At 35.8% G+C, this 22,797-nt stretch overlaps 2 protein-coding genes and 1 pseudogene across 7 annotated transcripts; 1 reads left to right on the plus strand and 2 right to left on the minus strand.

Moving 5' to 3' along the window:
- Positions 1-5,818: 5,818 nt before the first annotated feature.
- LOC148696646 (uncharacterized) lies at positions 5,819-9,115 on the minus strand (annotated as a pseudogene). The gene is made up of 4 exons (XR_015962124.1): positions 9,098-9,115; positions 8,853-8,967; positions 8,605-8,746; positions 5,819-8,406 (listed from the first exon to the last, which is right to left on the minus strand). The product of XR_015962124.1 is annotated as an uncharacterized LOC148696646 (transcript).
- A 2,338-nt stretch (positions 9,116-11,453) lies between these two features.
- Positions 11,454-17,015, minus strand: LOC137725638 (protein NARROW LEAF 1). 5 transcript variants are annotated; one of them, XM_068464392.2, is made up of 6 exons: positions 16,773-17,015; positions 15,238-15,747; positions 14,785-14,928; positions 13,480-13,720; positions 12,641-13,141; positions 11,454-12,454 (listed from the first exon to the last, which is right to left on the minus strand). In XM_068464392.2, exons 2-6 carry the CDS (start codon positions 15,733-15,735, stop codon positions 12,021-12,023), a joined length of 1,818 nt encoding a protein of 605 aa, XP_068320493.2. In that variant the 5' UTR covers positions 15,736-15,747; positions 16,773-17,015; the 3' UTR covers positions 11,454-12,020. The 5 variants fall into 5 exon arrangements, with proteins under 5 accessions (XP_068320493.2, XP_088550123.1, XP_088550124.1 ...); XM_088693997.1 differs by having other exon boundaries at positions 15,238-15,857; positions 16,773-17,007; XM_088693998.1 differs by having other exon boundaries at positions 15,238-15,846; positions 16,773-16,968.
- Positions 17,016-21,281: 4,266 nt separating this feature from the next.
- On the plus strand, positions 21,282-21,876 carry LOC137723638 (uncharacterized). The gene has a single exon (XM_068462838.2). The coding sequence runs from the start codon at positions 21,429-21,431 to the stop codon at positions 21,738-21,740; it is 312 nt and encodes a 103-aa protein (XP_068318939.2). The 5' UTR covers positions 21,282-21,428; the 3' UTR covers positions 21,741-21,876.
- The last annotated feature ends 921 nt before the right edge of the window (positions 21,877-22,797 follow it).

Genomic DNA, 22,797 nt, shown 5'->3' on the forward strand with positions numbered 1-22,797 from the left:
GCAGCAGCATACATATGGTTTTGACACGAATCCTAGACGACAGTGCAATCAAATTATTCCGAACCATGTCACTTTGATTAATGCACTTAATAATAATTACCTCATACGTTGGTTTGGACTAAACATGTTTGCCATGGTGGTACTCATATAAACCATCATTACCAAAATGATGATATGTTTAACATAGCAAACATGGAAACGTAACCACATTATACGTGCCCCCCAACACATGGAACGTCACCAACTAATTGCCATGTCTGATTAATTTAACCAAACAAAATTAAATAAATAAATAAAACTTAAGTGTGATCAAACGACTGGATCTTATGCAAGTAAACAAACTAGCTAGCTCTGGCTATCTAAAACAATAGCTCTCTCAGTTTAATGAAATTTCTTTTTTAATGTTAGAAAAAGATCATTACGCATTGTTATCTAACATTTAATTATTGCTTTTAGATGCAATCGTAACAATATTTTAAATCAACCATAAACTATTGCAACATAGTATTACGGTCTAGTGATATTTCTTTTTACTTGTAATTGAAAGGTCTTGAATTCAATTCTCGTCAAAGACGAATTTGAACTCCATTATTGCTAACCTATTGTGAGGTTAAGCACATCTCCTCCTCCTTAGTATAGATAATATCATTGGTTAAAAATAAAAATAAAAAGTCGATCATAAACTATTATGATATATACAAGATGATTCGATTTATATTCACTGCTGTGATGGTTGTATTAACGAATAATAATCCTTAATTGTACTCTTCACATGAGTTTATTTGCTGCTGAGCTAGCTCTTAGCTAGTCTAATAGAATGGTCCTCTGCACATTATTTTTACCGAAACTAATAGTATATGCTAGGCTGAAGATTATTAATTAAGTAGTAGTTGCACCACCTCATTGCCAAGTTCCAAGGTGATCAAGGAAAAAAAATGAAATACTTCAAAGTCTCATTCTCCTAGACTTAATGTTCAAAGAAATAGTGGGCAGTCACATTAGATTTTAATCCAACAATGAAGAAAAAAGTATAATAACAAAAGTTAAATGATCATTTACCATTGAACTAAGTTAGGCGGTGAGTGACCTCCATTTCCTTGGACTGTAGGGTCTAAGAGAACAAGACTGTAAATCTCAAGAGCTTTGAAACTTTAATTAAGTTCTACAGCGCTGCCTACATATATGGGTTAGTTAAGCTCTCCATCTCACTAAACAATCTTGGTTATATAATTAATAGCAACTACTCAAGTCATAGAGGTCACTGTGATGCAGGTAACAAGTCACACTAATCCTCTTTTAGTTGTTGTTACTTTTTAATACAAAAAATTAAGGGAGAAAGATTCCAAGCATGATCATGAGAAATGGTCCTATCAGGATCAGTAGATAAGACAACATAATCCATTTTTCCAATGAATAAGATGAACAGAAATGTCAAAGAGGAATACAAACGAAAGAACTAATATAGGTGGCACAACCTGTCATATATATTCGATGTGTGCATGTCATCTCCTGTTGTTCACATGTAGTGCCACTTGATTTTGGCTCATGCACGGAAATTTCATCATGATCCACATTTCAACTAGGAAAAATGAAATTCAATTATTATAAGATGAGAGTACTCCTCGTTTATGACAATTTCAACTTCAATTTCGTAATCTTTTGTTTTCTCCAAATTTTACAATCTATTTGTTCGCTTTTATGTGTATTTGGATCGCTGGAGACTAAGTTATAGTCCATAAATCGGTCAATTGTTCCAAAGCTTCTTTATGGCGAGATGCGATCAATTCTAATTAACTTAAGATTTTAGTTATTTTGCTTGGCTTTGGGTTATATGCTTAAATTTTAATAATGTGTGCCGTTTTAGTCATACGGTTTGCTCCGCATTGGATTCAAGTCTTGGATATACTTTGAAGTTTATCTAGTTTTCTACAGAAAAGATTAAAAGAGGACACATTAATAAAAGGGTTCTTTGGATATAGACCCTTAAAACTCCTATTTTCCAAATAAAAACCCATCTAAATTTAAACATTCAAATAAAATTCAAATTTCAAATAGCCTACCATGTAGACAAATATATGACCAACTATTACAATACAATTACAACTTATGCCATAGAATCCTAATTTGGTCAATAAATGTTATTACTCATCCTAATTATGATGAGCAATTAAATCCATATGGATATTTTATCTTTCTTGTATCATAAATATTAGCAACATATATAAATTAATTTACCAAATTTAAAAGAGAAAGACAATCTTGTACGGAAAAAATAATATTGTTTGAATTATGTAATTACCTACATACAAATTAATTTACCTACTTATAAAATATTATACTAATAAACCTGCATTTTGAATCATGTAATTACCTACATACAAATATTATACTAATTTACCTACATTTAAATTAATTTACCTACTTATAAAATATTATACTAATTTACCTACGTATTAATATTATACTAATTTAACTACTTATTAATATTATACTAATTTACCTACATTTAAATTAATTTACCTATTCCAAAAAAAAAAAAAAAATTAGTAATATTAGATAATGTTCGAATGTTGTGGTTTTATGCTTGTAGGCAATTAAATAAACTTTTAATCTAATGCACATAAATCATGTAGGTAAATTAGATCATTTTGAAAGTAAACTAGACCCTTTAAATTCTGGTTTGATGTAATAGGTAAATTAGACTATTTTGTAGGTAAGAATTGTGCGGAACGTATAGCTTTTGTTTTGTGTATTAGGGATTGGAATATTAGCCGAAGCTGTTTTAGGTTTATTGTTGTGTTGGTAGGTAAATTAACTTATATATGTAATGCACAAAATTATGAAATTAGTATTATTATTTTTCAATTGGCACGTTATAACAATTTGAAAGTTAATACATTGAATATACAATGAATGGCATGAATTATTTTGTAAAATATATAAAATTAATTAAATGGATATAACAAGTAACTGATCCAAAAACCCCATCCAAGTATTAATAGGGGTAGTTTAGGCATTCAAAAAATACACAATTTGAAAAGTCAAACTTAATTAAAGAATTTGTTTAGTTGGAGGCTAGTCAATGGGCTTTATTTAAGAAAACAAAAGAAGATGGGTTTTAATAGAGGAAAATATAGTTTCAAGGGGTAATATCAAATTTTCAGTTAATAAAATGGTTGAGTACATACAGAAGGCAAATTTCAATGGGAAAACATGCACGATCGTAATTATATGGCAGCAAGGGCTTGAATCTTTATATATACCAATTTGTGAAGCATTTTCACCTTCAAGTACATAGACGAGATAATGTAATCTAGAAAATGATTCTACACCACTCTTAATTAATAAATAAGAGAGAAACTAATAATAATATAGAAAAAAGGGAACCAACAAAACCCATCTGCATCTGCATCTGCATGCAACAACTTCTCCGTCATGAAAATGGCAACAGAAGTTGCAAATAAAACCCTAAGTTTGGAATATATTGCTTTTTATATTTTACAACCACCACTGCTATCTACCTTATTGCTTTTTTTTTTTTTTTTTTTTTTTTTTTTTGGGGCCTGAAGCTTAATGAAATGAAGCGGCGGATCTGGATTCTCCCGCGTCCCATTTTTCCTTTCTTTCCTTCCCTTCTAATTGAATGCTTAAGATTAAGCCACATCATCATCTTGTTTTACCTTTTTTATAGAGAGAAAAAGAAGAAGAGAAAATTGCGAGACGAGGAGGGTGAGGAAAGAGAGAGGAGGGAGGGAAGGAGAAAAGTAAAAGGAGAGAATCCAACTCCAAAGCAGTAATACCAACTCTTGGAGCCTAAATTTATAAAAAAAAGAAAGAAAAGAAAGTGACCCTATTCATAATAAACACTATATTAAAAAGCTGTGGTCCTTCCTTCCCATTAGGACTTGTCTCTCTGCATGTCATTGTAGTTGTCAACCAAAGACAGAGGAACCACCCAAAGCTAAAGACAAAAGGAGGACACTCGATCGATCAACTGATTCCACCAACCAGGGGCCAATTCTTGCCCTTCGTATAAATAAATATTGAACAACAGATATTGAAATTGCATTGTTGTAGGGACCAAGCGACCGCTATAAGCACATGCATGGTCACATATTTCCTCTTACTAGCTGCTAAAACTGATGATGAAGATCAGTAATTAACCCCATTAACTAAGTCTTGGTTATTGTGAGGATCAATTGAAGGAGGACTTGAAAGAAAGGATTGGGATTTCATAACAATGCTAAATTTGCTATTTACAAAAACTGGAAAGCATGTAGATGTAACATGAATTTGAAATATCTATATGCATACAATAACTTATTTGAAATGAGCTAATTTCTCAGTCAAACCTTCTCGTTTTTCCTTCTCTATTATTCTTCTCATCTTGCATGACCAAAATCGTCTTCTTTGTAGTTCATCCTTAAAAATAATCATCTCTACAAAAATTAAATTAAATCAGAAATCGTTCAAATGTTTGATTAATGATGTAAAAAAATCAATATTTAAAAGAATAGCATGGTTCTTATATTTGTTAGACAGCTGAAAATGTCATATTTGGTTGTTTTTTTTTGTAAAGTTGATCTTTAAAGGACCTAGAAAATAGACGGTTTAGATCATCATGCGACATTGAAAAATATGATGGAGAGCAGAGAAAATTCAAATGAGAAGGTTTGCTAGCATTCCTCATTCGAAATTGATTTATGTCTTGTCTGCCCTTTCTTCTTACTCTAATTTTCGATTTGTGAATTGTAATATTCCAAACAGAAAATTTAACCATAAAACATTTATCTGAATCCTTAAATTTGTTATCCCCATCCAAATGGCCCTTAAAGGGTTTCTCATACATGCCACAAACTTGGTAGTGATTATAGAAATGTATTGAGATGAGTAAGGTCTATTAATTGTCACCATCCTACTAGTTATGGATGGAGAAAGCCTACACCAAGCTTTGAGTAAAAGACACGCCTAATTTAACAAAGCGAGCATGCTTGCTCGTCAACTTTTCAGACCAAGAGAAAAGCACGCTTAACTTTTCAAACTTCTCTTTTGGCTCAAATATTAATCTGAAAGTATAACATCTATCGCTGGCTCCCTGCAGCTGCATTCTATATATATTGATAAAGACTGTATAATCATCATGAATAATTTGATCAGAAATATTTTCTTTCCTTTTAAAGACTCTATAATCTTTCCTTTTGAAGACTCTATAATCATCGTGAATAATTTGATCAGAAATATTTTCTTTCTTTTATAATTTGAACAAAATTGATATGTTAATCCTTTAACCAGCAGAATATATATTGCCCCATAAGTCAAGAGTTTTGACTACACAATGAATCAATTTTCTCTGAGCTTGAAAAATAATCTGGGAAAACAAGAAAAATATAAGAAGATAGGGTTTTAATATTACACTTGTGAACAGAACATCGTGGTCCCTTTTTTAGTCTTTAAATATATTCATTTATAATGTGCTATAAACTAATAATGGAGAGAGAGGGTTCAGGTCTATAGCTGTAAGGAGGACAAAGAAACTCAAAAAATAAAAACTCAATATCTTAATGCTAGAGTATACAGAGGAAGTGAGACTTAAATGACACAGGTAAGTTATTAACATGACCTCTTATATCAATGATAACATTTTATGTGACGTATTATGTGTAAATTTTTATCTTTACATGTCATTGTATTATTGGCACGAAATGTCATAGTGACGCTTTACTTGTGCGATGCCATTTAAGTTGCTATAGAGGATGAGGGATAGCTAGAGGTGCATAAAAGCTATCATTTATATAGAGATGAGGGAAGCTAGCTAGTTAGATAGAATAATCTAGAGAGAGAGAGAGAGAGAGAGAGAGAGAGAGAGCTAGGAGGATTGTCACGAGGCTCCTCCCTCTTTCTCTTACCTAAAATATGCACGCCTCTCTATATGTAGGCTAAGCTGAGAGTGAAATTCTGAAAAGCTTCAGCTGTTTCCTTAAAAAGTTCAACGAAGGCCAAACCTTTATGCAGCTTCTTGGTTCATCTTTCTTCCCTTGTCTGGTTTGTTGGTTTGAGAGCTTGAAGCTGCCAGCATGATCTGGTATACATAACTATAGCTATCACATATATGTATATATATCAATGGTGTTCCGCATGTATATACCTTAGATCTTGCACCACCATTTTTTATTATATACAGATCTTGATTATTTCATGCTTTTGGATAAAAGGGTTTTTAATTTTTAGTCAATTAACCAAGAGAGTAATTGGCATCCTGCTAATTACAATTTTTTCTTTTTCTTTTTCAATAAAAAAAATTATACAGATTGATCAGAAGCCTGTTTTTAAAATCTTGTATTCATATTTTCAATTAGTTAGATATAACACACAAACACACACATATATATAGGATATTCAACCAGGTCATCTGGCAGCTTCAATCACTCATTCATCAACAATAGAAAATGTTTCTGAGCTAAGAACACAAGGTCTCTGGTGGTGAAGGATTACTCTCATCCCAAGGACAGCTTTGTTTGAGGTATTTATTTCTGCTTCTTTCTCTGTGTCTTGGATGGTGCCAGTATATATCGTAGAATTAGCTATGCAGAACAAATTTCATATTTTAAGACATAAATTAAACAAGGAATTTTAAGAGTGTATATTGAACTTGTTTTTTAGGTGGGGCGATAATCTTAGTGTACTGTCATCAGATCAGATCATAGAGTTAGGTGTTCTTCAAGAAAGCTAATATATAAAAGATGCATGCTTTTGGTAATTTAATTAGAGCACTAGTATGATTCATCTTATTTCAAATGGATTACTAACTAGTCTGATATTGGAATTAAAATGTTATCTTGTATTCAAATTTTGGCATTCATCTGTTAGATTTTGTGTTTGTAATGTAGATATTATATAGAAGTACCTAATCCCATAAGCCAGATATACAATTACAAAAATCCATCGGTTGATTTTGTAAGCGCTTCAAATTTGTTTGATCTTTCCCAATTATCCTAGCCGGAACTTGTACGCAGCATTTATATAAGCTAGGGAAAATGAACTCAAGATCTTTGGTGCAAGGTGAATTATATTGTCTTAGTCAACTGAGATACAAATTTCTTACATGTTTTGTTGTTCATTTAGTGTTTTGAATAAGTTTTTGCATGTAGAGTATGTGTGTGTGTGTGTGTGTGTGTGTATATGTATATATAATTACAGTTTATCTATCAACGAAGAATAGTAGCTTGCTAATGATTCTATTTTTTTAAATTTGTTTATTTTGTTTTTAAGTTAGCGAAAAAAAGTCGGCACTTGTTTTTTTAGCCTGAGACAGTGATCAGTACTGTACCTCCATTTCACCACAATGAGCTTGTAGTGCACCACTTAGAAGAGTTCTAGCTATCATCTGAAGTCCTAAGGTATTGAAAGCAGCAGTTGTTGATTATTGTGCATCGTATCTTCATAATTCAATCATAATTTAAGTACCATCTCTAAAGAAATGCATGCTGTTTGTTTTTTTGAAACGACTGAACATGCATCCTTGCCCAAAATGATTAAGTGGAAAGTAATCATCATTATGTCCCCGTCAAGTCCCTAATCTGTCTGTCTTTCACTGGACTATCTTCTCAAGATTGGGAAAAACTTTTGTTCATTAATCTGATAGTCAGTAAAAGCTTAATTTGTTACTTCAATAGAAGTCCTGTGAAGTCCTCTCTACCAAAGGCCTTTCTTTCCATTTGTAGTTACATGTATTAGCTTTGCAAAGTGGCAAAACACTTTATTGGCTTCTCTCTCTCTCTCTCTCTCTCTCTCTCTCTCTCTCTCTCTCTCAAGTTTGGTGCAGGGTTACATCCCTTGGCATATAAAAATCAAAGATTGTGGTCTGCTACAGAAACTCAGTGGCTCATTTGATGATATGATCGTTGGATTAAATTTAATGTTTCTTTGCAGAACCATATATGTCAAAATTTTCACTACAAATGAATGTTTTGGTGATTTTGGATTTGTCAAATTTTTTACAACGATGATCTATGAATAATGTACTAAAATATAGATGATTCAGATCGTTGTAATACATTACAAAGTGAGTCCTACAAAGTAAGTGTAAAAAAAGCGTAGGTCACAAGATCCTGACTATATATATATTTACAGCCTTCCTAAAGCATGTATCAATGCACCTGAATTAATCATCTGAATCCTCCGAACTTGGATCAGAATCGGATCAAGCCTAGGAAGTCCTGGAAGCCTCCTTGATCCAGAGTCCCTTCACCTCTTCTTCCCATGGCGCGTTACCTGGAACCATCCTTTGATCCCTTTGATTTCCAAAATTTCACCTTCATCATCCGATTTGTCGCCTAAAACCCTAAATGCACAGTCTCCACTTTTTCCCACACAAAAAGGCCCCACAGGTTCTCCACTGCCATCATCCTGTGACATATATATAGGCAAGGATTACAAATTGATATTTTATACTACTACTCTAATTTACGGAGTGAGGAATTCAAACAAATTGTAGACACGTATATGAAATGAAGATTACTACTGTAATTCCCTATATTGGCACATTTACTAAGAAAAGAAACTAACAAAGAAAGAACTTATAAGGTTTCTTATTATGAATTCTACCTTTCTGCACATCCACCAAAAGTAGAACAGCTTGATCTTCTTGTGCACAGCACATGAAAAGGGCCAACAATCTCCATCTCCACCACTGCCATTTCTTCTCCTTCATCAGTGATTGGTTTCCCTCCCCTTCTTATGCATTTTGCTTAGCAAAAGCAGAGATATGTGAGAGACAAATAAAACTCAAGGACTAAACTAGCTAGCAAGAACTTACAGTTAAGGCTCTATGATATTGGGCATCTTCATCATACCTGCACATAAATACAATGGAAGATGACCAACTTCCAAAATCTCTCTGTTACATTTCTTGCAATCAACTCGGATGTGGTAAGGGAGGGAAGGGTTCTCCCAGCCGCCTTCTGGCCACTGAAATGTACAGAATGAGCCGGCGAGTTCTTGGCATCGTGCCCAGTTTGCAGTGCAAAATGTACCTTAACCAACACTTGTGACCTCTCTCTCTCTCTCTCTCTCTCTCTCAATGAATACTTCAAAGCACCTGCATATGGGGACTCATAATTCTGCTTCTTATTGGGGCTCCATTTATTAGTGAAAGAGATCAAACAATTTTAAACAATTAAGCTAGCTTCCCCTAAACTGCACGGTAATAATGGAGAGGCTCCAACGACTCATTAATCCTTCTGTATATGTAACATGTTTTTTGGCCGAATTTCCACTGCCATTTCTTCTCTCTCTTTCCCATTTTTGGAGTTCTTTTCCTTGGACCATGCATCAAGAAATGAACTGCAGTTGGCTTCTGAAAACAGTAAAAACCTGCTACACTGTGTTCCAGGAAATAGCAAAACCTTGCCACCCCATCCATGTCAACTTTTTTTTTTATTCTTCTTCTTCTTCTTGCTTTCTTCAATGAAAGGGCTAGGTTGAAAACCCCAATGAAGATCTTCAACTCCTTTCGGTTCTAGTATTCACGTATTTTCATTTCTAGGGTTACACAAGTTCTTTGGTGAGCATTTGGATTTGTAGTGGTTAATTAGAAATATTGATATTTTAGCTACCCTTGCATGCATTTCAGAAGGCTGTGAAATACAAATGAAAATGCCTATAGAAGTTGAAGAACTCACCAAAGTCACATGTTTTCTGAAAATGTAGTCCATCTCTTCCTCCTTTTGTCTTCTTTCTGGTGCAAGATCAATATTTTTTTTTTTTTTTTAATTGAAACAAGATGAATATTCAAGCAGAAAAAACACGACATAATCACACATACCTCCATCCAACCTAAATATTTGATTTGATCCAGGATTTTTTATGAATTAGGGCTTCCAGTTTTCACAGAGAGAGAGAGAGAGAGAGAGAGACGCGAGCTCTTTCTGCTTTTTTTTTTTTTTTAAATAAAAAAAAATGGTAAATCAAGTTGGAAGAGGAAACGACACGAGTTAACGAACTCAAGTCTTTCTCGATACAAACACAACAACAAACATATCCCTAGCCGTCCGCTTTGGAGGCAGTGGCAACCCCTAATTCTTCTCCTCCTTGTCTTCCCATTCTCTCTTATCTCAGTTTTTTTCTAACAAATAAAAATACTCAACTGTAAATGCATCAGATTTTTATGCAAATGTAGAAGTAGTTGATGAAGTCGTCTTGACAAAATAAGTGACTAGCGCACATATTGAATGGGGATGCATAGATGGAGTTTCATGGGTTAATTACACTAAACACCTCATGAGGTTTTTCGTATATTCACAAAACTCCTTCGAGTTTGAGAAAGTACACTAACATCCCATAAGGTTTTAATTCAATTTCACATTATCCCTTTAAGGACAAATTTACTTTATGGTCAATTATTTAATAAATAAAAAACTTGTATAACTATAATATTCATTAAATTTGTCTAAAAGGGGTAATGTGAAATTGAATTAAAACTTTAGTAAGTGTTAATGTAATTTTTAAACCTCAGGGTGTTAATGTGATTAATCGAATTGAAATATAGATCATGGAAGATTGAAATGTCCCTATAACTCTTTCCTTTTTTTTTTTTTTTTTTAATAAAATAAAAAAGAAAAAAAAAGTGCAAGCAATCAAACAATTGAAAACTAATATCATGCATGTGTCCTTCAAAGTCCATTTTTTTTGTTACATAGTGGTCATCTTGCCCTTAAATTCGATCAAAAATAGAAATTAAAACGCTAAAAAGCACACTTACTCATCTTCCACCCTTGATATCAAATCTAAAAAGTAAGTGATCATATATTCTTTGATCACTTGATGACTAGGAAAACATTTCTACTATCGTTGAAAAATCCCATCTGCTTTTTACAAGCAATAATGCAGATGTTATACATTTGTTGCATATTTGGCATGATAAACTAATTTCTTCCACTACTGACAAGGATCACTTTACTTCCAATCCACCACAATTTGCTGAAAATTTGAAAAAGATAACGTAAGAGCATATGTCAGTGTAAGATTCAACATCCAAGGATTTTGAGTTTCCATGGTATTTAAGAAGGATTTGGATCCTCTCATGAGCTTAGGAGGCTGAGCCTCCTGAGCAAAACACACAGACCGTTAGATTTTGATCCAACGACTACAAACAGGAGGACCCTTTAAAAGTTATAATAATTGTAGTTGGTGGATCAAAATCCAACAGTCTGTATGCTTTGCTCAAGAGGATCAGCCTCCTAAGCTCAGGAGTGGATCCAAATCCATTTAAGAGAAGCTTGATTGAAAAGGACATGCCATTGCCAAACAAATAAGACAATGTATCAATTGAAGCCGCATTTACAAATGAATCAAGACCTTTCTGGATCTCTATGTTTGGAGTTTAAGGACTCGAAGATCTGAACCGTTGAATAGAAAGAGATTTGGATCCCTGATTTGTGAGTGAGCCGGTAGGATGAACTAATCGAGGCCGTAGGATTGAAATTATGTGATCTGAATCTCTGTCCAAATGCTTCGGACAGAGTGATCCAGAGAAGATATCAATTCTACAAATATAGCCACAATGTGAGTTCAATTATGACTACTACTAGTCTAATAGACTTAACGAGATACAAACAAATGGTGTACTCCACCATGCTCCCACCTCTTTCTACCCATCAAAAAGCGACCTTCCATCAATTAGGCTCTGAACAACTAACCTCGCTACCCGTATGTAACATTTTACATTATGTCGGATTACAACAGCTGCTTATACTCCCACTTCAGGGTGCTAATTCTACAAGGATATTCACTACAGCGGTACAAATCAAAAGTAAAAACGAGTACAGGTAAACGCCTAAACATCTATATAAAAACATTGTATGCTCCACATATATGACCTAATGTAAAGTGAACTGATGAATGAAGTTCACTGCAGCTGCAATCTGGCATAAAGTGAACTGAGAATTTTAAGTCCTGCCTTTGAAGCAACCCCTCGTACGACAGGTACTCCAACAAAAGAGTGACAATTTACCATTCCTACTTCAATTGGTTCCTTGACTGCTAAAGAGAGAGTTGCAGTTTTTTCTTCTCTTCGATTCAGGTTCACCTAACTGCAACGAAACAGAAATCTCTTCATCCGAGCTACTCTGCAATGCCAAAAGGTTTTTTGATACCGGATGTTCCTCTTGATTGCTTTGATTTATTGGAGATCTGTTGGTGGCACTGGGAATGAATTGGTGTTCTACATTAGGAGCAGTTTCAACACCATTTTCTATGCGAAAGTCACCGTGCATGAATGATCGAATCAGTCCCTGACAGGACTCACCTTCAATTGGAATTTTCTGAAGATTGAAACCCAAAGGTCCAAAGTCATCTTCTAGCTTATCTTTAGAAGGGCCCCGGACAGCTGGGGATGACTTCCCAACTGTGGAACCAATCCCCACAGCTGAAGCATTTCGTTGCTCTTGGATAGCAGCTATGTTAACATAAAGCAGACAGGAGTCAGGAAAATGTGCTGAACAAAGCCAAGGTCAGTAAAAACATAAAACTCTACTTGTTTTTTAAGAGTATGCACACTGTTCAACTAAAATCAGCAGAACCAAAAAAGAGGGAAAAATGGAGAAAAAAAAAAAAAACAATGGGATGGTTTAGAAACACAAACCTTGAAAGCCTTCATTGGTCGTTATCAGATCAAGATCAAGGAGCTGAAGAAGACGCCCAAGATCAACTCCACTGGTCCAATTTTCAGGCGGTTGGCCAATTTTTAGTTTCAAGCGACCACGGTTAGCTGTCCCACCCCAAATGATCCCAACCGGTCGTGGCTTCTCCCCATTCTGACCAGTCAATAGAATGAGGCTTCCACTATCGCCTTCAAGATCAAAACTCTGCTGATTCTCTCCAACAACAAGAAAATCAGTCAAGAAACATATCCCTTTTTCATCATTGTATTCTAGGGCATACGCCATGATGGTCCCAGTTGTCAAGCCTGAACTTCTCCCAACTTTGATTACTTGCCTTCCAATAAGACTGTTGATTGGAGACTGCAAGTCTATGGTGTTGACATCACCAATCTCACCTATGCCTCTTACAGTTGTAATTACATTGTTCATGTTGAAATCTTGGGCAAAAGGAATGAAGGCACCATCAGCTCGCACAAATGTTTCTGCAGGGGCACCAAATCATAATAGGCACATGTCGGGGTCAGAACTTGATGAGAAACCCAATAGAGCAAGTGTGAAGTTGCAGAAAATGAGAAACTACAAATTATCTTGTCCAGAGTGCTGCTCAAATAATATGTAGAAGATCAAACTCAACCTTATAACAAGACCAACTGTATGTTTGTGCCTTAAACCTTTCGTACCAAGATGTGCCTACTGTCCTTATCTAATTTTCCCCTATTTTCAAGAAACACTTTCAACCTCATAAACAATAGCTACTGACTATTTGCAACGGCAGATGCACACAAGCTTTTCTAATGGCCAAAATTTGAAACTCCGTTACCTGGGTTTGTTCCAGCAAATATGCCGTACCAAAGATCATCTGTGATAAAAGATGTTGCCCTCTCCACAGCGCCAAGATACACCCCAGGTCCAAGGCTTGGTGGCAAAGGATGAAACATTTTCTGGTTTGGATAGTTTAAATCAACTGCCACATGCCGATTTGTGAGAAAACCAACCTGTCGATTTCCTGTTCGGCTTTTAACAATAGCACCCAGAGTTCCATACGTCTCCTGGCTAGCAACCTAAAGAAGAAGAAAATCAATTATGTAAACTTAAAAAGTTGAGACACAATGCACAGACAGATCTCTGATCAACAATTTAATATTTAGGGTATATGATAAGTTTTGTAAATTCACTGATATTCCTAAAGCTTAAACAGTTGGGAATCTTCAGATGCAGGCCAATATTCTAATACGCTCCCTCATGTTGGGCTTTTCCCTAGCACTAGTGAGACCAACACATAAAACTCAACATAGAGAGGTTATACTGGAATGGATATGAACTCAAGATCTTCCGCTTTAATACTCTGACAAGTTTCATCACTTTACCACTGTTCCCAAAAGTTTCAGTTTCTTGAATTGGAAAGCATATAGTGAACCATAAATCCTTTTTTTTTTTAAGAGTAATGAGCAAATTACTGGCCAAATAAGACCCATCCAAATCTTATGTACTGATTTTGTTTGATATCAAATCCAGCATACCAATTACTGGCCAAATGAGAAGATCCAGTCTCATACTCTTAAGTGTTTAAGGATATGAACCAAACCAATTACATGACAGGCATCATCCCTGGAAACCCATTCGCTTGAACTCAAGCAAGCCAAGTGAAGCAAAGATAACTCTATTTAATATTGCAAAGTACCTCACCCATTCATTATGTCATCATTGGATAGTCTTTTAATGGAGCTGTAAAGACCTCAATAACACCTAGGCAACGTTCCAGTTCCGATATAGGTAATGATCTTCTTAGACAAGCCACTCATAAGATTATTACCTTATCAACTAGCTAACTAGCGTAACCCCCTCTTCTAGTCAATTCCACCTTGGCTAACCAGCCTATGGGCACGGCTATTGTTGCCCTCCCAATGGCAGTTTTATGCATTATAGTTATACTATAATAGTTTTCCTTATATCACATTAAAATTAAGAAAAGTAGTAAACATTAACATATGTAACCGTAATCTGAACCTAATAGGTACTTGGTATCTATATTATTTAGTCACTATCTGAACTTGCAGATCAACACACCAAATTACCAACCACCACAGAAAACAATTAGATAACAGCAATTTTCTCAAGAAAATACCTGGGAACCAGAACCAATGCATGGATCACTTCCCCTTAAGCCATCTGCGAGCACTGTGTACAGCTGTTCTTTAGGAGTTGAAGCCGGGGAACCATAGTAGGAAAATTCGACAACATCCACATCACACCATACACCTCCTGGCCCCTGCACCATTTTTTAAATGCAGAAACCAAACAAAACAAGAACCTAGTCAAAGATCAAAACAACCAATTAGCATTAAAAAAAAAAAAAAAAAAATCAATATCCTGACAAGCTTATCATTCTGACCAGCATAGTTTCAACCAATAGAAAAATACACAAGCATATCATTCTGACCAGCATCATGATTACTGTGAAATAAAGAAAACAACTTGACTATGATTAAACAAATATTATGCAGCTAACGACAAAGTACAATGTCATTGACAAAATAAAATCTAAAAAACAGAATATATAAGACAATAAAATTTCCACCTCAAGGTAAGCAGGTAGACATTGTACATGGCTGATCCATTGCCTGTGAGCTTTACGGGCAACAAAGACAAGAATGGCTGGAATGTCTGTTAAGACACCCTTCTGAATCCGAAACCCAATTGCTGTGCCAAGACTAAACCGGCGCAAGATCTTGCTATGGAATGCCCTGATGGTCATCAGCTCAAGTAAGGTAGTAGCCTGCTTCCCTGATGGCAACCGGCCCAAAGTTTCAGGAAGATCTTCCTTCTGAAGATTTCCGAAATAGTTGGCTCTATCTTCCACTGCATCACTTAATCGACTAAATGTAGGCCATGAGAAGTAGGCAGCATTGCTCTCAGAGTGACCACCAGATGCAAAAGGCTGGAGGGCCGATGGACTAAATGAAGGTAGATAAGGATGATGACTGCAGTAATTCCTTTCCAAGTCTAGAGCAGATTCCTCAGACTGTGTTAATCCAGAGTGATGATGGAATCTTAAATCTAATCTGTTCCTGTCCATCTTCCAGCTCTCCTACGTCATATAAATGCATCTCTCAGGAGATTCATATTTGTGATAAGAGGCACCAAATCATAAAGATAACCTACAACTTCATTCTTCTTCTTGTTCAGCCTTTAATGACACTTAAAAGATTGAGATTCAAAAGAAAAGAAGCAATCACAAAAGAATTATGAACCGCTCGTCAATAGAAAACCCCGGAAAGAAAATAGTAGACAAGAAGGGGAGAAAGAAATAAAGACAGAAAAGAAAGGAAAGATAAGAGACTACTCTGAGATAGCTAGAACAATGAAAAGAATCAGCATGCCAAAGAACTATGCAAGTTCTTAAAGACCGATGAGATCAATCTAATCTGAACCAAAATCCTATGAGTAAATGTTGAATATTAACAAGTGGAAAATGGCACAGAGTGCACATTTAAGCTGTCACTTATCTAAATTGTCAATTTTACCTACATTTAATCATCTTAAGGATAGCACAATATATGAAAATGCCAGCTAAACATTTAATACCAGCTACTCTCTCTGTTTCAAAGCTCAAGGGTTCACAAACTCTTCAAATTGCATCTGAGGAAATGAATCCCATGATAAAGATTGGAACTATAAGAAAATTAATGAATGCATACGCATGAGAAGGAAAACACCCCTTTCTTATGCAGAAATAACAAGCAAAATTAAAGCAAAAAAGGGAGAAACGGTGGGGTAGCTTGCCACAAGCAGAAGAAAGATGTAGAGATAAAAAAAATAAATATATATATATATATACACACACACACACACATATATACAGAGAGAGAGAGAGAGAGAGAGAGAGAGAGAGCAAAACCCAGACCCAGACACCGTTTCACGATATAGGTTCAAGTAAACTGAGAAAAAGGACCTAGATTGTTCATATTGTTCACAATGAGAGAAGAAGAGACCGAACCCAGAAAGCAAAACACCCCAAATTCACACCTTTGCTCAGAACCCAGATAGAATTTTTATCAAAACCAAAAGATAACAACAAATTTAAAAGCCATACTTAGAGAGAAGAGAGCTCACTGATCAACAATGGTGGAGGTGTGGAGGGCCTCAAAGCAAAGCCCTTTGAAGACTTTCATGCCCTAATGAAGAATTTCCCCCACACCCATCATCTAAAAGATCAAGATTATGTGCCACAATCACTCCATCAAATAATCTAAATACCATCCAGCAAAAAGGATTAGTATTTTTTTTTTTCCACAAACACAGAAAAAGTGATAGAGAGTGAGAAAAAAGAGCTGTTATATTTACAGATGGTTTGGTATTGTTGTGCTTAATAAAAATAAATTAAAAAAAAGTAGTAGGATTCTGTTTTTTTTTTTTTTTTTTTCCTCCTCTCTTCTTTTCTCATATTTGAACTATCACAGTTAATTCATGTTAATATTTTATATTAATTTTTTCTTATAAAAAGAGAAAGACAAAATAGAGAATGTAAGAGGAGGGGATGAAAGGGGATGGAAGGAGGAGGGGAGAGAATCCTAATCCGAAAAAAAAACTGCTTCTGTTATACTGCGAGAATAAACAGATGTGAAATAAAGCAGTAGAGTGTTTGGTAAACTTTTTTTGTAAAAGTGCTTTTAGCAAAAAAAAACAGTGTTAAAATGTTCGATAAATTTTTATGTAAAACCACTACGACTAGTAAAATGACTAAAAAAGATATGATGTTGAATATTGTATAATAATTTTTTTATCTTTTCTTTTGTCATGATATTTATAAGATTTGTATAAACTATTTATAAACAGTTGTGAGCTTTGAAGAATGTACTTTCACCTTTTTTTATTAAGATATTTATAATTTTTTTATTCTATTATTTTCTCTAAGAATCGTTTCTTCTTTACCTTGTCCTTATTTTATTTTTGCAGAACCTTTGTATATTCTATCTTCCGACGCTCACTCCCTCTCTCCCCTTTCTTTCTCTGTCTCTCTTTGCCTGATCCTAAGGAAGGCTAGGTCGTGGGGAAAGGAATGCTGGGTCACATCAACCGATTCGCGGAAGATGGATGAACTCCGATTTCAGGACTTACTGTCTGCGTTAGAGGCGAAGGCGTTGACGCTTTCCAGTTGAGATTTTGGGTGTCAGCAGAAGGGTGCAAATCTAGCATTCTTTGTGCAACCCAGATTTTGACAAAGCCCAGAAATCCGACGAAAAGGCCCCAAATTTCGACAAAACCCAGAAATCCGACGAACCTCCTGCCACTCCTGTCCCAGAAATCCCAAGAAGCTCAGAGTCAGAAAGGACGGAAGAGAGACGTGGCTGGGTCGGCGACGAAGTCGACATGTATAATGTATAATTTATTTAATTGCTAAAGGCCATTTTGGGTATTGGAAAATTTCGTTAAAGGTCTCAGCGCCTCTTGCAAAATCGGTTTGCGCAGAAGCTGAGCAAGCAAAAAAAGTCGATTTTTCAAAGCTGGGTTTTGTAGCTTTGTGTTTCTGGCTTTTTTTTTTTCACCCAAAACTGTGAAAAAAAACTAAAGTTGAATGTTTACCAAACATAAAAAAACTCCTAGCTTTTTTTTATACCCACTTTTTTCAAAAGCACCTCAGTACCATACCAGAGCTTACTATATAAAAACAGGAGCTTTGAAGTTTAGAGAATGAGAAGGTTTATACTTTCCACTCTTTGGACTTTGTAAAGAGAGAGAGAGAGCATATAATATCTAGTATCTGGTATTGTTTCATAAATAATACAAAGAACCATTTTTCTGAGTATTTGTTTAGTACCCTTTTCCCCCTTTTTTCTTTTATTTTTCGTTCTTTTTCCTTTCTCCTTTTTTGCACCTCATCACATTTTCTCGGTGGGATGTTTTAATGGAGGAGAGATGGGGGGGAGAAAGGAAAATTCATCTTTTGGATCCCATTGATATTTAATTTGGAGGTGGGGAATAGGGCGACTCCATATTTGCTCCCCAAAAGTAGCACACTCTATCTTCTATTATAGGGTTGGGGGTAGAGTGGGTGAGTGAAAGCAAAGATTCAATTTTTCTTTAGAAATTGCAATTCACATTAAGCTCCGTTATTCTTGCTTAATTCATTTGGGTTTTAAGTGTGGTTATTGTTTTTAAGCCATGGTTAATTAAGGGTTAATAGATAATTAGACACATTAGGGTATGATTAGATGTGGGGCATGTGGGTGGGAGGGAGAGAGAGTTGGAGACAAACCCTTATGTCTCTATCTCCCTACATCAAATCAAAAATGCCTTGTTTGCTGCATTATCTTCAACTTTTCTGCTGCACCACACCAACTTATCTCTTCTTCATTCGTCATTCAATTATAATATAATGATAATATTAATTACTCTGCTCTGACTTAATACTTCTTCCAAGTTAATTGATAATCTGATAGACTGATAGTGATATGCAATTTGATATACACACACATACACACACACATATGTGCATATATTAGTATATATATGTGTATATATACTAGTTCTGCAGTATATATATGTGTATATATACTCTATATATTATATGAGGTTTATATAGCGCACACACATATCTGATAGACTGATAGTGATATGCAATTGACCAAGTTAATGTTGACTTAATACTTCTTCCAAGTTAATTGATAATCTGATAGACTGATAGTGATATGCAATTTGATATACACACACATACACACACACATATGTGCATATATTAGTATATATATGTGTATATATACTAGTTCTGCAGTATATATATGTGTATATATACTCTATATATTATATGAGGTTTATATAGCGCACACACATATCTGATAGACTGATAGTGATATGCAATTGACCAAGTTAATGTTGACTTAATACTTCTTCCAAGTTAATTGATAATCTGATAGACTGATAGTGATATGCAATTTGATATACACACACATATGTGCATGTATTAGTATATATATGTGTATATATACTAGTTCTGCAGTATATATATGTGTATGTATACTCTATATATTATATGAGGTTTATATAGCACAAAGCAAGCTAAGTTTGCAATCACTTTCTGGCCTGCTTGGGGCCCTTTGAAGTTGGATGATTGCATTTTGGGTATGTCAGCTTTTTTGTCATGTATTTATTTGTAGTCTACATTTGGCAAAAGATATGAACTTGCCCCGCATGGCTAGCTCAATCCCAACCAACCATGAGAGAGAGAGAGAGAGAGAGAGAGAGAGAGAGAGGGATCAAAAGACTCCAATAAGATGTCATCCTCAAAGAAAAATTTCTACAATGCAATTATTTGATTAATGTCCACAAAGATGGGCCCACCACAATGATCTTGTTTTCTTTTTCAGAATGGAATTTCGATTTTGCTAATTGTAGGAGCACTCACAGCCAGTGTGTCCTTGAGATTGAGAGTCCTTTGCTCCGATGATATTTTCTTTTCTTTTTTGTCTTTTGCTTTTGCATAATTAATAGGCCCATCTCCTTCAAAAAGTGACTCAATTTCTTATAAATTTGGCCTTCATCATCAAACTAAGATGAAGAAAAAATCCGCAGATGTTCAGGTTAATGTTTTTAAATTCTCACTCTCGTAAGTTAAAGTAGAATGTTGCGTTGTAAATAGGAGTGGATAAATGGTTGTGGGCTGTTGGTGAGATATTTCCCTTTTAAAGAGAAGGCTGTGGGTTCAAATTTGCTCTATGAGACTGTAAGGGGATTGAAGAAGCATAGAAAAAATGGAACTTTAACGAAAATTTTTTGTACTGTTCACTTGAACAAAAAATTACATTTTTGTACTAAAAAGTCAATTATGATACTATTCACTTTACCCTTTATTTTGTTTTTATCATTAAAACTCAAGTTTTTAAACATTTCATTAGTTTTCCTTTAAAAAAAAAAAAAAAAAAAAAAAAAAAAAAAAAGAGGTGCTCTGACAATTTGTAATCGTTTTCCTTCTCTTGGTCATGGGGGCCCTTACATGGGACATTTTGGGAGAAGACCTTCCACATATCTGATATCCCTAACAAAGAAATTCAAACAAACTTTTATTTCCTTAATTCAAAATAGGTAAAAAGTTCTAAGATTTCAAGAACTGACACTGAAATTTTCACTGTGGTTGTGAGGATCAATACTCGACCACTTAATCTATACTATATCTCGCACAAAATTTTATTACAAATTTAAACGAGAATACTCGGTCATGGTGAAAAGTCTAGTCAAAATGATTAGATCAAACTCACAAAAGCACTGTAAACAAGTTGTCTTAATGCGGCAGCCCTAACCAAGATTCACCAATGAAGCTCTAAATTCCAAAAATGTACTTAGTACTACGGTTTAGTGATCTTCTTTTGCACTTTTAAGTATCTTAGGTTTGATTATCGTCGAAGGCGAATTTAAATCACATTATTATTAGTCCATTATAAGGCTTAACCTATCCTCATTATCCCTTTAGTATAGATAATATCGTTTGTTAAAAAAAAAAATTCCACCGATTTACATGCCTAAATCTAAATTATCTCCATGTTTTGCATTATTTTTGGGAAAATCCATAAAACATGCTTCGGTTTGTAATTTGGGTTCTGTTTCCAAATAGGCCCAATTACAACTTGGAAGAGATTAACGAACAGCCCACTTGGCCAAATTCTCCCATCTCAAATCGATGACGTGGCACGATTGCCACACAGTAAGCTCAGCTCAAAACGCAGGAGGCAGGGATACGAGAAGACGAGCGAGAAACGAACGTCACGATAACGAACGATGTCAGAAGCGAAGCAACCGACAACGACGGCGAAATTGAGGGAGTGCGATAGGTTGCAGCGCGCGCTAACGGATTGTCACAAGCGGATTGGGCCGGGTCGGGGTCGGGAGGCGGCGTGCCGGCACCTGAACCGGGGATTGGCGGAGTGCTTGGTGTCGGTGGCGTGCCCGGAAGAGTGGGAAGCGGTTCGGAGCCTGTGCGGGAGTGGAGGAACGGGGCTGAAGCGGAGCCAGTGCCAGGAGGCTCAGCTGTCGCTCTCGGTCTGCCTCTCGTCGCACCAACACCGACTCAGCTCAAATGCAGATCAATAGAAGAAATGTTATTTAATTATTTGTTCGTAGTTAGAAAGAAGATTAAGAAAAGGAAAAAAAATGTAATTTGTTGGATTAAGCTTTTCTTTTTGTGTGTGTGACTGAATTACTGAGAATCAAGATCGCATTTTCAGAACTCCATCTCATCAAAAGATCCTGAATAATAGTTCGCACGACGACAGATGGTCTGACAAAAGACATTTACTGATAGAACAAACGGTAGATGTCCCGAGGCCACCACCGTTGGACTCGCCTCAAGCCCCGAGCTCGAGAGCAAAGCCCAGTCTTCAAACAAGCACGCACGGCGGCGCAACGTAGCCTTGGGGAAATCTGCAGAAACCGGTCAATTCGACTCAACCGGATCGGACTGGGGTAAAACCGGCCGGACCGGATCTAATCAGACAGTCGGACAGATTAAGTTGGGTCAAACCGGATGGATCGGGCCGAGTCAGACCGGTAAAACCGGGTCGGACCGGCCAAGTCAGATCGGTATAATCGGATTGGATCGAGTGAAACACGCGGAAAAAAATGGTCGAACCGATTGGACCGGGCCGTATTAGACTGATGGATGGACTCGAGTTCAGATCGAATAGGAGCGGCTCCACCGTTGACCAGGAACCGTTTGAAGGGTGAGGTTCAGCTCTAGCTCGCTTCGTTCAAAGGATCAGGTTCATATCCAACTAGGTCGGGATCTGAAGCAGGAAAAACCTGACCCATATGCTTTGGTCTTTCCCATATCAGGTTCAGATCCAGCTATACTGTAAAGCTAATGGCTTTCTCCCTCCCAGGTTCTGCCGGAAATTACGAATTTGGGTGCTGTGAAAAACAGAAGCAGTTGTCACAAATGCATTTGACTGCGTGTTGAAGAATGCATCAAATTAAGGAAGAACAAGACAACTTACAGTAATCAATCATCAAACTAGCAATTAAATTGCCCTTGAAGGGGATATAAGGGAGATAGCAAAGGTGATGTTCTTGGTGAGCACCGAGTTCGACCGGCCAAACTCTGAGTACAAGATGCTATTGTATTATTACCTTTGACATGAAAGTTGCTCCC

The sequence above is a fragment of the Pyrus communis genome, chromosome 5 (genome assembly GCF_041283825.1).
Source record: "Pyrus communis isolate YQ-2024b chromosome 5, ASM4128382v1, whole genome shotgun sequence".
NCBI lineage: Eukaryota > Viridiplantae > Streptophyta > Magnoliopsida > Rosales > Rosaceae > Pyrus > Pyrus communis.

Bases quoted from the DNA above. Each gene is read 5' to 3' on its own strand.
- LOC137725638 (XM_068464392.2), bottom strand. From the start codon at position 15,735: ATGGACAGGAACAGATTAGATTTAAGATTCCATCATCACTCTGGATTA. The intron at 13,142-13,479 runs GTAACGGAGTTT...GTGCCCCTGCAG, and splicing joins ATTTGCTGGAACAAACCCAG to AAACATTTGTGCGAGCTGAT. The intron at 12,455-12,640 runs GTTTGTGTTTCT...ATGTTAACATAG, and splicing joins GACCAATGAAGGCTTTCAAG to CTGCTATCCAAGAGCAACGA.
- LOC137723638 (XM_068462838.2), top strand. From the start codon at position 21,429: ATGTCAGAAGCGAAGCAACCGACAACGACGGCGAAATTGAGGGAGTGC.